The sequence below is a fragment of the Vidua macroura genome, chromosome 21 (genome assembly GCF_024509145.1).
Source record: "Vidua macroura isolate BioBank_ID:100142 chromosome 21, ASM2450914v1, whole genome shotgun sequence".
Lineage (NCBI taxonomy): Eukaryota > Metazoa > Chordata > Aves > Passeriformes > Viduidae > Vidua > Vidua macroura.
The window spans coordinates 7,875,988-7,890,425 of NC_071591.1; the positions used below are offsets into that span (position 1 = coordinate 7,875,988).

Consider the following 14,438-nt stretch of genomic DNA (forward strand, 5'->3'; position numbering starts at 1 on the left):
GGGCTTTGCCAATTCTGACCGCAGTTATTATTCCAGGGATTCATTGGTATTATTAGGAGCTGTCAGGGTGGCTCCTGGGGATATCCTGCAAGTATTTTCCAGGTTTTATTTTTTCCTTCCAGATACTGCTGTTTTGCTTGCGAGTGTTCCTTAGACAAGTGAGTAAAGCAGCAGTTTGTGTGCAGGAGGGTGCTTAGTGTGAATAACAAGCCTGTGAGAAGGATGGAAGGGGTCTGTGTTGTTGGGAATTTGGGTGTCACTTCATTCTCAGAGGGACAGAAACAGCTGGGCAGAAGGGCACGGGGAAGAGTGGAAGAGTTTCATTACACAATGAATGTGTAATTTTGTGTGCAGGTGCCATGTGTATTCTGTTCACTGTCACAGAGGGACTTATTCTCGTGCTTCTTCAGGCAGCTCAGTCCTCCCCCACAGGAGATCCCCATCCCCACTCCAAAAGCATTTAGGGATGAACCAGCATCACTCAACACATGGGAGTTAAACCTAGGGAGGTGAAGGGCCATGCCCAGGGCCATGCAGAGAGGCCGTGGCAAAGCTGGGGAGGACACACTCCCCCAACCCATCCCGCATTTCCTGATCCCAGGGCTCTGCACACTTCCCACGATGCTCACTCAGCCCCAAGCTGAGCCAGATTTCACTGAGTCTTTAGCACACATGTTCATGTTTTTTGTTCTCACATCAGGCCTTCAAGGGAGCCCTGATGAGCTCATACTGGTGCTCTGGGAAAGGTGATGTTATCGAAGACTGGTGCAGGTGCGACCTCAACGCCTTCGATGAGAACGGACTCCCGAACTGCAGCCCTCTCCCTCCGCCTGTGTACGTATCCCTGTGAGCCCTCTAGGGATCACCAGCCCCTTTCCTGTAGGTCACAGCCCCCAGAACCACCCCATTTCCCAGGGGCTCAGCCCATGGGCACCTCCTCCTGCACCCTTGGGCCTGGGGGCTGCAGTCCAGCCCTCCTCACTGTGTGACTGATGTCTTTAGGATATCCTGGCTCTGGCTGTGGCCCTGGAAGGTTTCCTTATAGATTTTCATCACCTGATTAGCAGGGCTTGTAGAATGGGATTTCAAATGCTGAAAGAAATGGAATTACAGTGCAATTCATTGTGGCTTGTCATAGCAAGAGCAAATCAGGAGCAAACTGATGGGGAATTAGCTGAGAAAGCAGGAAGACTGGCTCCAGCGAGCCACAAGGAGCAGAACACCTTCTTAGTGAGCCAATATCCTCGGAGGGGATTCATTTCCCATCTCGAGTCCAGCAAACATGCTGTGTGTTTGGAGCCAGGCTCTCCGTAGCCCTGTACTTGGTGTTGTCATCTACCCCGGAGCAGAGGGAGTGGACGCCTCTGCATTAGCACAGCCAGGAGCACAGAGCTCCTCTGCCTTCATCCCAGCCCACGTCGTTCCTGCTCTGGGCAGGAGCTCCTGCACAGCTGCCCTGCTCTGGCTCTTGCCCACGCCCCTCAGAGGTTTGCAGCTGAGTGAATTCACGCTGCTTCTCCCCCTCTCTCCCTCACCTTTGCTCGTTGGTGATTCAGACCTGACCCTCCCCTCCTGTGGACTCAGCCCTGTTGGGTTTCAAGAATCTGGATCTTCTCCTGTTTTGCTCCTGGGGTGCTGGTCCTTGCTCACATTGCTGAAGTTCAGCAGCTCTCCCAGACAATGAAGGCCCTTTAGATGAGGTATTTGGGGTTGTGTGAGCTTGCCTTCTCCAGGAGCAGGGGGAGGCTCCCAAGGGAGCAATAGGATGGACTCAAGTGAACTTCAGCTTTTTGATGCTCATGGGCCTGCTCTGCCCCTGTGACCTCTGTCCTTGGGGCTTTGTGGGCACAGCCATATGTGTGAATGTGGGCCTTTCTAGGGGTCGTGCTGCTTAGAGATGTGGATCCCTCCCCAGAAAGGGAGCTCATGTCTTGTTTTCTCACTGTCTCCCACGCAGCCTGCGGCTCTCCCCCAACGTGGAGCCCTCCAGCACCGTGGTGTCACTGGAGTGGCTGGATGTGCAGCCTGCCATCGGGACCAAGGTGTCAGACTATGTCCTGCAGCACAAGAAGGTGGATGAGTACACGGACACAGACCTTTACACAGGTGGGTGTGAGGGAGGGCAACCTCCTTGTGGTGCAGAGCGCTCCTGGTGATGCTTCCTGTGCCCTGCATGGCTGGGAGCAGCTGCTTTGGTGGAGAATAGAGCCAAGGTGTTACATGAGGTATCAAACCTACTCCATTTAGGAGAGGTTTCTGGAATCTTCTGCAGACATGGCTATTTGAGGGGAAAGGGAATTACAAAGACACAGTGAGGCAGAAGGAAATTATTTGCCCTTTTTTGGGCAGGAGAGCTGTGAGTTGGAGTTTCTGAAGTGGGTGTTGATCTGATCAGTCTGAAATGCCACAGGGTGGTGGTTGTAGGGGGAAGGTCATCCCTCAAGGGCTTTACTGGTCTGTTCCAGTGAGTGACCAGTGACCCACCTTTGAAAGGATATTTTCAGTTGTCTTGCACACCTATCAAAGGAACTCACAACCTGCAATATTTAGGGAGATCATTTAAAGAGTACAAAATTTCTCCAGGAGAACCTGAAACTTCCCTGGGTTGGAGTTTAGTTCTCAGGCTTGTACTGAGTGCTCTACACCTTAAAAAGGCTTTGTCAGCAACTCAATCCATGCTCCAGGGGCTGCTGGACAAGGCAGAGGGCTGTGAAGAATGGGACTTGATTTGGGTGAGTCAATGATGGATTTCAGAAAATAGGACTTGAGACCCTGAGTGATAGCAGTGCTGCAGGGAAAGCCAGGCAGAACCTACTGCTTTTTGCTTGAGGATTTTGGATGCAGTTTTTTAAAGAAGCTCACAAAAGTTGTCAGGGGCAGCTGGGCAGTTGATGGAAGCAGAAATTTACCTGGGACAGGGCTGTGTTGGAGTGCAGAACCTCACAGTCCACATGCAGACTTGCATGGGCTCCCAGGGCACCCTGGCAAGATGTTTAGCTGTGTTTCCCCGTTGGGAAGACAGGCTCAGGAAGATCTTTTAGACCTCAAAGCCACAGGAAAGTTTCCACCCTCTCTGTTCACCTCAAGCCCATCTATTCTGCTTCTGCAGTGTAGATGCCATCATATCCAAAAATCACGTGCTACAAGAGCTGGCCTGTCTCTGCTGCAGAGAGCCACATCCCCATCTCCTGGGGGGGTCCAGCTGTTTGTGGAGAGCCCTGCAAGAAGGAGCAGGGGTCTCCACAAGCAGGAGACTGTAGGAGGTCCCTGGCTCATACACCAGTCCCATCCCTCGGGCCCTTTCTCCTACATCTTGCAGCGTCCCCTCCCAAAGCTGCCCGATGTGGCCATGTACCCTGGGCTATGTCTCTGGTTTCACGACATGGAGGAAGGTTTGTTTTTTATCTTGGAGGGGCACCTTGCAGCAATGGAGAAAGAAAACAAGCCACCAAAGGAGGGGCTTTGTTTTGGATGGGGATTCCAGATTGCTCTCACATCACTCAGGTGAGGCCAGACCAGGGAAACATGGGGTTTCTCTTTTGTAGTGGCTGGATCTTTGCCTGGCAGCCAGAGTAGGAAATACTTATTATTATTATTATTTTCCTTTTATGACTGCCATGTGTTTGACAGGCAATTGAATTCATTGTGGGGAGCTTCCCTCCCCTCTGCCTGCTCTGGGGGACTATTTGGGACAGAATGACCCTATTAACAATTAAAGAGAAAAGCCAATCCTAAAATCCTAAATCTCTCTCCTTTTCTTTTTTTTTTTTTTTTTTTCTGTGTTGTTTATAACCAAACAACATTCCTGCCTTCATTCCTTTCTTACCCTACAGGCCTCCAATGCCAGATGACTTGATTTCTTTAAATACCTTGTGTAGGTTTGCAGAGGTGCTGACTGCTACAGCTCTCTACAGCCAAAAATCCTGTCCTGGATATCCCCTGACCACCACCACCCACCCATCCTGCTGCAGCACAGCTTCTCCCATCTGAGCAGCATCCACACAAACAATAACTCAGCCTCAGAGGAGGAGTCTTTGGGACGGGAGTGTGGGATATGAAATTTGGATGGCTTTTGATGCATATGGGCAGATCTTCCTTCCCCATCAGTCTCCCAGCTGCTGGCAGGGAGGAGCAGGTGGTTCCCATTGCTGGGAGGTACATCACAGGTATTTGCAGAGTGAGCCAACTCTGGGCTGGGAAGATCTGGCCAGGTTGTAGGGCTCTTGAGGATGCCGCCACTCATCCCTTGGAACTCTTGAGTTTAAACCACTTGGACAGTGGTTTTGTTTGCTTTATTCCAGTTGTAGACATTTCTTATTGGGATTCCTGGTACTGACAGTGGCTAGAGCTCTGCCAACCTGTCCTTAGTTCCTGTGGCAAACTAGGCGGTACCTGGTCCCAGCCTCACCTGCCTTCTGCCTTCCTCCTGCCCCTCAAAAGCCTCCAGTCTCTCACCCTTGCAAAACTCCTTGGCCTCTGCCTTGTTCTGCAACTGGAAGATGTAACCATTCCCTTGAGCCAGAAAACATTTGTTCCTCTTTCTCTTGGAGCAGAGTCAGGAGGGAGTTTTGAGTCTGGTCTAATGTGGGTCCCCTCTGCTCCCTGCTGGGCTCCACATGAGACAGGGATGCTGCAGGACAGGGCGAAGGGAGCCAGGAGCCTGCGTGGGTCGGTTGCCCTCAGCTGTATGAGGTTTTTTAAGAGGCTTGTTACTGGTGCTTAGAAAAACACAGCCCTTGGCCCATCTGAGGCGGAGAGGAGGTGAACTTGTGTGTGAAACAAACCACGCTTTCAACACCAGCGCGCGGCGAGCGAGCGGCTCCGCGCTCGGGAGCCAGCCGGGAAGACGGAGAGCAATTACATCCCAAACTGTTTATTAAAACTTGTGGAAATTACTCATAACTCCATGTGTGCGATGGCTTTGTAGTTGAGTGATGCTCTTTGTTTGAACGTGGGGCTCTCGGAGAGGGCGTGAGCCACACATGTGTGTGTGTGTGTGTGTGTGTGTGTGCGCGCGGCCAGCCCGCCAGCGCATTATGTCATGGACCAAGCAGGCGCTGCACTTGAGAGAGGGAGAGGGAGAAATGTGTTTTACAGGGTGAGGTACAAACTGAAATGGCTGTGAACATCTGGAACTGATATTAGGCTTGGAAAATGTTTTCTGTCACTCCAACACTCCTCTGGAGGAAGGTTTCTGAAGTTAAGAAGTTCCAAAGGGGATAAGGGGGAGGGATGAGGGGATAATATGGCTGTGATGCAAAGTGCTTTTCATGTCTCCATTCTCTAAGCCAGGCCGTGTCCCTGCATCTGCCAGACTTGGCACTTGGGCTATCACCACTTCTGGTTGTTGTGGCCCTGGCTTAGGAGGTCTCCTGGACCAGCTGAGGCCCCCTTACCTGAGCCAACCCTGCATGGGGAGTGCAGCATCTTCCAGCCTGTGCTGGGACACAGAAGGATCCTTGCCCTGGTTTTAGCATTGGGAGCTGGGGAGCTAAGTTGGGAGGCCTTGTCTGAAAGCTGAAGGGTGAAATCCTCAGGAGGGAACAGGCAGACCTATGCCTGGTTTAACACCACCTGGACTTTCTCTAGTGTCCACCTGGGAGGTTGCACCCACCTGCATTTGGGGAGGCTGCTTTGAGTTTGTGTAATGCAAGGTTTAGAAACAAAAAAGTGTTTTGAATGTGTTTTTAGAACATATTGGGGGATGGTTGGAGGAGGAGGAAGGGCTGTGCTTGTCTGTGTGATGGATTGGGGTTTGTGGGTTGGGCTGTGTTGCTCCTGGGGTGGTGGCTGTGTTGCTTCTGTGATGTTCTCAGTCCCTTTCTCAAAATTCTCTCCCTGGTGCAGTTTTCTTCCCCTTGTGCCCACATCTCTGTTGCTGCTGGGTCTCTGAACACCCATCTCTGGGGGCTTGGTGGGGCTGCCATGTGCCTGCACAGAGCACAGTGAGGAGGCTGGGGAGGGGATGGTTTGAAGGTATCTCCAAGAACTTTGCTGGTGATAAATCAGACCTTGCACACTCTGACGCAGGAAAGGACTCTCCCTTAATTTGCAAATGGAGGGGACAAAAGAAGACAAAGATAAAATTCCTTCCCTGAGGTCACAAGAGCTGTGAGTTAATCTCAGCATTGGGCAGTGCTCACCTGTGAGGACAGAGACAGGTGCAGGTCCTGGATCCCCCAGCTTTGTGCCCTGTCCTGTGGTCACTCCTCCATGGACCCTCAGGCTGACCACTGAGCCAACCTGCATCCCCCAGTCTTTCGCCACCACTGGGGTGAGCAGGCCTGGATGTGAGCACAGCACAGGCAAGAGCTGTGTCCTTGAGCATGAATCCACCTCTTCCTGCCTGTGCTTCAGTATCAAAGTGGGTTCAGCTGGGGAGATGCAGAGAAACAAACATCACTTGCTGTCCCCATGGCTGAGGGTGACAGCAAGTGTGAATGAGGTGTTGTCCCAATGCACTGCTGGCTCTGTGCTGCTGATGGCAAATCACAGAAGGATTAGGAGGCTCTGCCCCTCTCCCAGCCCTTCATCTTCTGTCCTGCTCTGTGCTGGCTCCTACACTGTGGTTTTACCCCTTTTCTGTGGTACTTCCCAGCTCGGTGTGCGCTGACAGCTGAATCGAGGTAGCTGGGGACGTTGTGGGGTTTTGGCTGAACAAAGTATACAACAAACAGGTAAACAGCTCACCTGCTTCTATACAGCACTTGGTTTGGGATGCCATGTCCAAGCAGGACAGGTGAGATCTCCGCAGAGACTCCCAGGCTTTAACTCTGAGGATGTCAAGGGATCCTGGCTGCTCTGGAGTCTTTTTGCCAGGGCAGTGACCACGTTCATAAGAAGTAGCCCTCATCCAGAACAGCTTGTAATCCTCAAAGAAAGGAGAACAGGAGCACAGCCTGCTGAGTGAGCTTGTTGGAGACCTCAGAGCAGGAGAATGCAACGTCTGGCAGCTCTTTCAGAGCCTTCTGCTGTACTGGGACCCTCGAGACACAGGACTGTGGTGTGGAGCAGAACCAGCAGGTAACCTGGGAAGGCGTCTGGACACCAGACAGGGCAGGAAGATGTGCAGGAGTGGAGAGAATGGTTCTATAAAACCTGTGCACATCACCATGCTGGCGTTACAGACTGCTCTGGAGCAGAGCTGCTCTGCAGAGGAGCCTGTGCTCAGCATCATGTCTATAAAAGAAAGAGGTCAACTCAGAAGGCTGAGTGTTTTGTACACTTGCAAGTTGTGCTCTGAATTGAGGCTCAGGAGTGTCTTATTTATAAATAGCTTCACAGTTGGGACATGTCTGGATGGCTGGGGATGTATGGATATAGCTATGGCAACCAGCTCTTCCAGACACCCTCTTGTGTGCAAGCTGTGCTGCTACTGCTCCGTGAAAACCTGGGCTAGGCTGGGAGGAGAAGAGAAAAGACTGTCTGGCCAGAGCAAATCCTGTTCCTGTCAGAAAGGAGTCAGTGCAATCTCCATGTTGCACTCCCATTTTAAGCCTTAAAATCATCTTTAAGAGTGCTGACTGACAAACTGGCCACCACAAAGAGAAGCAGGAGGAGTTGACACTGCCCTTAGGAAGCTGTAGGAGCTTGAGGTCCAGCCAGGAGCTGGGTAAATACGTGAGCATTGCCCCTGCCTCTTCTGCAGCTAACACAAGGGTAAAGATGTTTTCAACACCCAGAGTGCCTTTCTTGAGTGCTGAATCCAGTTCACTTGTTATTAGAAGGAAAGATGATTCAAAAAGAAGCCTTTGAAGTGAAGGTCAGGTTTTTGGAAGCTGCTTCCTGGGATGTGTTGTGTAATAGAAACAAGCAAGTGCTTAATTTTGGCCATTACCCTCACTGTGAAGCTTGGATTTCTCTCTCCCTGGGACAGCTATAGTTATTTCCACCTACCAGTGTCATTTTTGTATCCTGGAAAGCAGAAGGGAGGTGGAGGGTTCTCAACTCTCAATTAGGGTTGAGTCAGTTGCTGAAAAATTTCATTAATTCACATTTCCATATGGTTGTTCCAAGGTTTTTTATTTTTATCTGCCCAGACACCTTTTGGCCAGAACTGGGCATTATCTTTGCTTTCTCCCAAATCACTTTATAGGTGGAGACCTGGGACCGTCTGCCCTTTTCCTGCTGTCTGCAGAGGATGGAGCAGCCTGGCTGGTGCCACGAGTGTGTCATGCACTTCAGGAGCACCGTGTTTGCCAAGGGCTTTGCGCTGTCTGCTCAGAGCTGCCTCTCCCTCAAGGACAGCTGTAGATGCTGCCTTCTAGCTAAGAAGCCTCTGAACTTCTTACATGGCAGTTAATGAGGCCAGTCGTGGAGTTTTTTTACTAGTCTGTAATTTTATCCTCTAGGATTAAGTTTCTCCTGATCTGGAAAAGTCAAGGCCACAAATCCATCTTGTCAGAAAGCATCAAAAGCCAAGGCTGCTAACACAGCCAGATGGATAACGGCATGTGAGTGCAGAGCAGTGGAACTTTTTCATGGGAGCCTTTATTGACTAGACAGGCTTTTTTAATCAATAAACTGTGGCTGGAATTTGGAGGGAAGCTCAGTCTGTGTTTGCAAAGCTGGTGCTTGGCAATGCAGCCCTGAGCTATGTGGAAAATACAGGCTCTGGGGCATCTGTGGATGCAACACAACCTACTCTGGGAGTAAACTTGGGCATTCTCACGGAGCAAAGAACTGGGTCTTCCCTTTGGATGGGTTCTCAGTGACGCCCAGACTGAGATCCTCTGCCAGGGTAGGATCTTCATGGAGATTTCACATACTGCTCTCATTCTAGCCAAAGCCTGGGATGTTATCCTGAATGGGATGGGGGAATCTGCTTTCCAGTCCTCTGGCTGCAGTTGAGGTTTCCCATGCATTCAGTGTTGTCAGGTGGCTAAAACACAATCCAAAAAGTTAGCCAGGGTCCCTCCACACTTCTCTGGAAGGAAATAATGATAGAAAAGAGATCCAAAAAGGCACAAAGAGTGCCTTGGGACAGCCTATTCTGTTTGAAACCTCTCAGCCCCAGCTCTGGGGATGTTGCAGTTGTCCTGTGCTGTGATCATGTCTGGTGCCTGCTCTGTCCTGCCAGTATCAGCTCTGCTCTAACGTTCACCATTGCTCAAGCACGTCCCTGTTCAAGGGCACATGGTGGCACCAGCCTTTCCCCTCTGCCAGGCTGGGCTGGGCACACTGTGTGCCCTGAGAACCATCATCCTCTCCTCGCCAAAATGATGGGGCCTCCTCTTGTTGGGCAGTGGCTCGAGGTGGGGTCTGTCATCTATTCCCCATGTTGTTCCAGTGTGAGGGAAGTTCAGTAAAAATGGAGAGGGATTAAACCTGAGTCAGGGGATTTACCAATTAAAATATCTGCTCCTCCTGCAGGTTTCATATGATACAAGAGAGACCCTCCCCATCTCCCCTGTGACCCCTTCCCAGTTTGTTCAGCTTGCCAGGGATTGAGATCTGGCTCTTAGAAGTGGGGGGGGGCAGCTGGGTCTAGGTTACATTTTCTGCTGTTTAGATAGGATAAACCTTTCCTCCCTGTAATTGGGTGATTGGGCTTGTGAGATTTCCCAGATATTAATCTGGAGACCCTAGAGGGGGTCAGATTAGGTTATGGAGACATAATAGGAAATACTGCTCTGGCTAGTTTGGGTTATGGGGGATAGGGTGGATACTCTGCAGCATTCCCCTGCTGGGTTCCCTCTAATGGGGCCTGCATGGTGGGGTCAAGGAGCAATCTTATCTCAGCATCAGGTTGACTTGGGCTTTGCTGGGAGTGACTCTCTGTGAACTCTGTAATCCTGCTCTTCCAGAGGACAGGACCATGACCCCTCCTTTGGAGAAGGGAGGGGTTGGTAGTGCTGGGGCTCGTTCACAGGGGAGAGGGTGTCTTTTTTCAAATGGGTGTCATGTCCCCAGGATCCTTGGGAAAGAAAAACCTTTGTACTCTGAAGTGCTGTTGTTTGGACCAAGTAAAGATCTTCCTCATTGCTCCCCCATGTAGTGCCAGTAGTGGGGAAGGGGTTGATGCAGCCCAGAGGGGGTCATTTAGTGACCATTTAAGTGCATGTGCCCCTCTGTCCCACATGAGAGATGTATTTGAGGAAGGGTGTCGTGTTGACCTAGTCAAAGCCAGTAAGATGAGCTTGTCCCTGTGGCCAAATAAGTGTTTTGGAGCTGTACTGGCCAGGAACCCTGCACTGAAGCAGTGTCCCGAGGTGTCCTGGAGAAGGGAGAGCCACCCCATTTGTGCTGCCTTGGTTATGTGAGTTAACCCCCTCCCGTTCCTGCTGTGTTCTCCTGTGTTTGGGAGCAGGACACAAGTTCTGCAGAGACAAGCCTGACTCCAGGCACCAGTCTGCAGCACTCCTTCCAGCCCTCATTTCTTTTTTATTAACAGTGAGATGACAGATAGGGATGGTCATTAATTTAATAAAGGATGTTTCTGATCATGACTGCAGAAGCAAGATCCTGAGGTTTTCCATGGTGGTCTGATGACTCACCCTGATGAAATAGGGTGAGGCTGGGATGGGAAATACCTCACTGGAGCTTGGAGAATGGCAATGGCTCTTCCCACAGAGCAGCCAGGCTTCTACAGTCATTCTGCCATCCTTGGCTGGGCTGTCCTAGCACCTTCCCAGTATGATGATTACCCCCACTGGGAAGAGCTGGATTTCAGCTCCAGAGATACCCAAGGACCCAGTGCAGCTGGGTGAGGCTCACTTCCAGTTTCCCTGCTGCCTGCCCTGACCACCTGCCTGGGCTGATGGTGGGGTCAGGGAATGTTGAGGTGTGGCTGGGGGACCCCATTCCCCACCACCCCCTTCGTAGCACACTCAGGAGGGCAGTGCAGGCTGGGCTGTGAGAGGAGAGCTTGTACAGTATAACAGAAAATATCTGGCTTTCCTTTATCCTGTTCTGTCATCTGTGGAAGTCAATAAATTTCACCAACTCCATTGTTCAGATTGGGAACTGAAGCCAAAAATCATGTGTGGACTCTAAATCTAGAAGAGCCAGTTAAGAGCAAGGGCTTTACAATTCATGTAAAATTAACCGTTACTGTGCTGGCTGCTCTCAAGCCCAGAAGTTCAACTCTTTGGCTGCAGCTTTTTTCAGATCTCAGTTGACAGTTCCTGTAGAAAGCCTTGGAGCTGTCATGGTAGATGGGGAGTGTCAAACACAGGTGGATGTGTCCATCCAGCTGGGACACAGCAAGCAGGAGGGATGGGTACCCCCAGCACCAAGGACACCATCGTGTTTGCCCCACCCTGATGCTGAGCTTTCATCAGCAGGACGTGGCCACACCATCTGCCTGCCCTGGGGTGTGCCAGACCCTCTGGGGACAATGTGCAGTGGCTGCAGGGATTGTTCCTCCTCAGCATCCTGACTTGGTTGTGGGTCTTCCCACAGCCTTGTAGCTGATGGAGCTTCCTCTGTTGGATACCCCCAGGATGGTGGGATGGTGCCTGTAAGCAACACCCCATCTCAGCACCCTCCCCTCTGAGGACAAAGGCATGAGCCCACTGTCCCATTTTGAAGTTAAGGGATTTTCTTTGATATCTCCCAGACCTTTTACAGTCCTCACAGATGAGCTCAGAGAAGCTGCAGTAGATGCTTAAGATTGGGTGCTGCAGCCCTCAGACCTCGGGAGTGGCTGTGCATTCCCTTCCCAGGGAAGCTGGGAGGATTTTTGGGGCTGGCTCTGCCTGGCTCCAGCTCCCAGCCTGCCTGCTCCATCCTGTCCCCAGAGCAGGCGAGGCACATAAGGGCTTTCTTGGAGAGAGGAGTGCATGAGCCAGAGAGATGGCCTGTGATAGGGGAGGGGACACTGGAAAGCCACCAGTTTGCTGGGATAGTGCCAGGGGTGGGTGGCTGGACAGGCACTGCAGCTGTGTGAGGGTGGGCTGCTCGGCATCTGCTGTGTCCTCCAGCTGCAAACAGCTGGAATGTCCATGGGAACACTGCACTGGGACCAGCACCACTCCGTGTCAGCCAGCTCCCCTTGACTCCCAGCCCTGGGCTCATCCTGCACCCTGTGTGCTGCAGGGAGGGTGCTCTGCCCACAGAACTGAGATCTGGTAATAATCTGCAACCAAAATGTGAACTTCTGGGGCTTGAGAGCAGCCAGTACCGCAACTGTTAATTGTACATGAACTGTGAGTCCTTGCTCTTAACTGGCTCTTCTGGATTTAGAGTCCACACATGATTTTTGGCCATTCCTGCTGAGCACCTCATTCTGAACAGTGGAGCTGGTGGGATTTATCAGTTTTCCTTCTCTGAATGGTCAGTGGTGGGCACAGAGTGCTGTGGGGGCAAAAGCTGGGCAGCAGGGTTAGGATGGGAAATACCTTCTTCCCTGCCCCTGTGCTCATCCTCAAGCACATTCCTTTTATCTGCTAATAAATATCAGTCATAAAACAATCCAGATGTATCCATAATCCTGTTAGAGCCTTTGACTCTTGCTCCTGTGACTCCCGGCAGCTCTAATTATGGATACTCACGCCGGTGATTAATGGCTTGGTTCATCCTCAGTGGCACCAATTTTATATGTGCAGCCCAATTTCCCCCCCACAACGATTTGTGCGAGGGGGGAAATAATCCCTGTTAAAAACCAACAGCACAGAAATGTGGTGTTGGCATTGTGCCTCCATCTGGCCCTTCTGCATCCTGTCCATCCCTTCACTCATCTCCCCCCCGGCCTTTCATCTCCAAGAGAACGACCCTAATTGCCTCATGCTCTAATTTTGCTGCACTGTATCCCATAAATCACTCGGACACGTGGAGCATTTTCCTGCTCCTTAACAAAAGGAGTGGGATTTTCTCCTCTGCTGCAAGTTTTACAGGTGACTAATTGCATCAAGGAACCTTTGAAGCAATGACTTCATCAATTGCTCATCCTGCAGACACATTGCTGGTTTTGTATGCCTGATCAGAATCCTGCATTTATTAGGATTAATTTATTCTCCAATCATTTTTCATCCACCACAAGGACAGGAAAGCTGAGTGATGTTACTTGCTCAGCTACGTAAGCACGATTTCTTGCCTCATTACTGAGCCTGAGATATTTTTGCTACACACTGAAACTTCTCCAAATGAAAATGAGTAATGTTATGTCTCAGAGAGAAGTGCTCCCAGAACACTAGAGAAATCAAGTTATTTCAGGGTGCCTACAACTTGGCTTTGGGTCTTCATCATCTTCCTTTCTAATCTTGCCCCCCACATTTGTCATGGGGCATGTCTTTGTGAGCAGTAACACTTCTTGGGCTTCAGACAGAGCCGGGGTGGGTAAGAAGGTGTTTCTCCCAACTAGAGACCATTCAAAATGAGGGGTTCTTGCTGCCCTGTGGAAACAAAGAGCTGGGGTTGTTCAGCCTGGAGAAGAAATTCCAGGTCCCTTCCTGTACCTAAAGGGGCTCCAAGAGAGCTGGAGAGGGACTTTGGACATGGGCTGGGAATAAGTGGATAAAGGCGAATGGCTTCAAATTGACAAAGGTCGGGGTTAGATGGAATATTAGGAATAAATTCTTGACTATCAGGGTGGGGAAGCCCCGGCACAGGGTGCCCAGAGAAGCTGTGGCTGCCTCTGAATCCCTGGAAGTGCCCAAGGCCAGGCTGGATGGGGCTTGGAGCAACCTGGAATAGTGGGAGTTGTCCCTGCCCATTGCAGGGGATTGGAACAAGATGGTTTTGAAGGTCCCTTCCAACACAAACCATTCCATGATTCTATAATTCTGTAGGTTAGCAAATCCTTACACGGCTGCAGGGAGCACTCTGGGTGTATGGCTGAGTGTAGGGTGTGGCAGGGCTGGCAGGATGGAAAGGGATGCCGTGAACACTGAGCATCTCCAGGGAGGAGGATCTGTAACTGCTGGGGACAGAGAGCAGTAAACACGGGCAAATTCACACTTTTCTTAAAGGCTGTGGTCAAGTTTTTGTGGGAGTAGTGGCTGATAATGACTGCCAGAAGACCTTGACTCAGCAGCTAACCTCCCACCCCCACAAAGGCTCCTCTTTTGGGAAGAAAGGAGCTTGTTTACATCCAGGCAGGAATTTTGCCTCTGCTACTTCCAGTCTGGTGTTCATGAGTTCTCAGGGGTGGATTTTGCAGCATAGGTTATGGACCAAATGGGGTTGTTTTGAAGCGAAACTGGGTTTAGGACTGTTTTGGGGCAGATGTGGCAATGCTGGGGAGCCTCACCTGGATGATGTGCAGAGCTAGGGTGAGGATGTGAGGAGCACTGGGAGCAGATGAGCTCCTTCTGTTGTACTGGGAAGAAGTGCACCACGGCACCAAAGGGCTGGGAAAGGGCTTGTGCAATGCTGGGGAGCTGGGTTTGGCAAGAGACCAGGGAAAAATACGTGATGGCTTTGGAGAGCCTGGAGAGAGGACCTGGGAAACACACCAAAGCCTGGCGCTCTACAGGGTCATGCTTATTTTATTTTGC

General features: G+C 51.0%; 1 protein-coding gene across 1 annotated transcript in view; it reads left to right on the forward strand.

Annotated features, from left to right (window-relative positions):
• ASTN2 (astrotactin 2) overlaps positions 1 to 14,438 on the forward strand; it is a 320,188-nt gene that overhangs the window by 238,087 nt on the left and 67,663 nt on the right. Inside the window, exons 18-19 of the mRNA XM_053996162.1 lie at positions 701 to 834; positions 1,958 to 2,106. Of these exons, the coding sequence (XP_053852137.1) occupies positions 701 to 834; positions 1,958 to 2,106 (283 nt within the window). The remainder of the gene's footprint in view (positions 1 to 700; positions 835 to 1,957; positions 2,107 to 14,438) is intronic.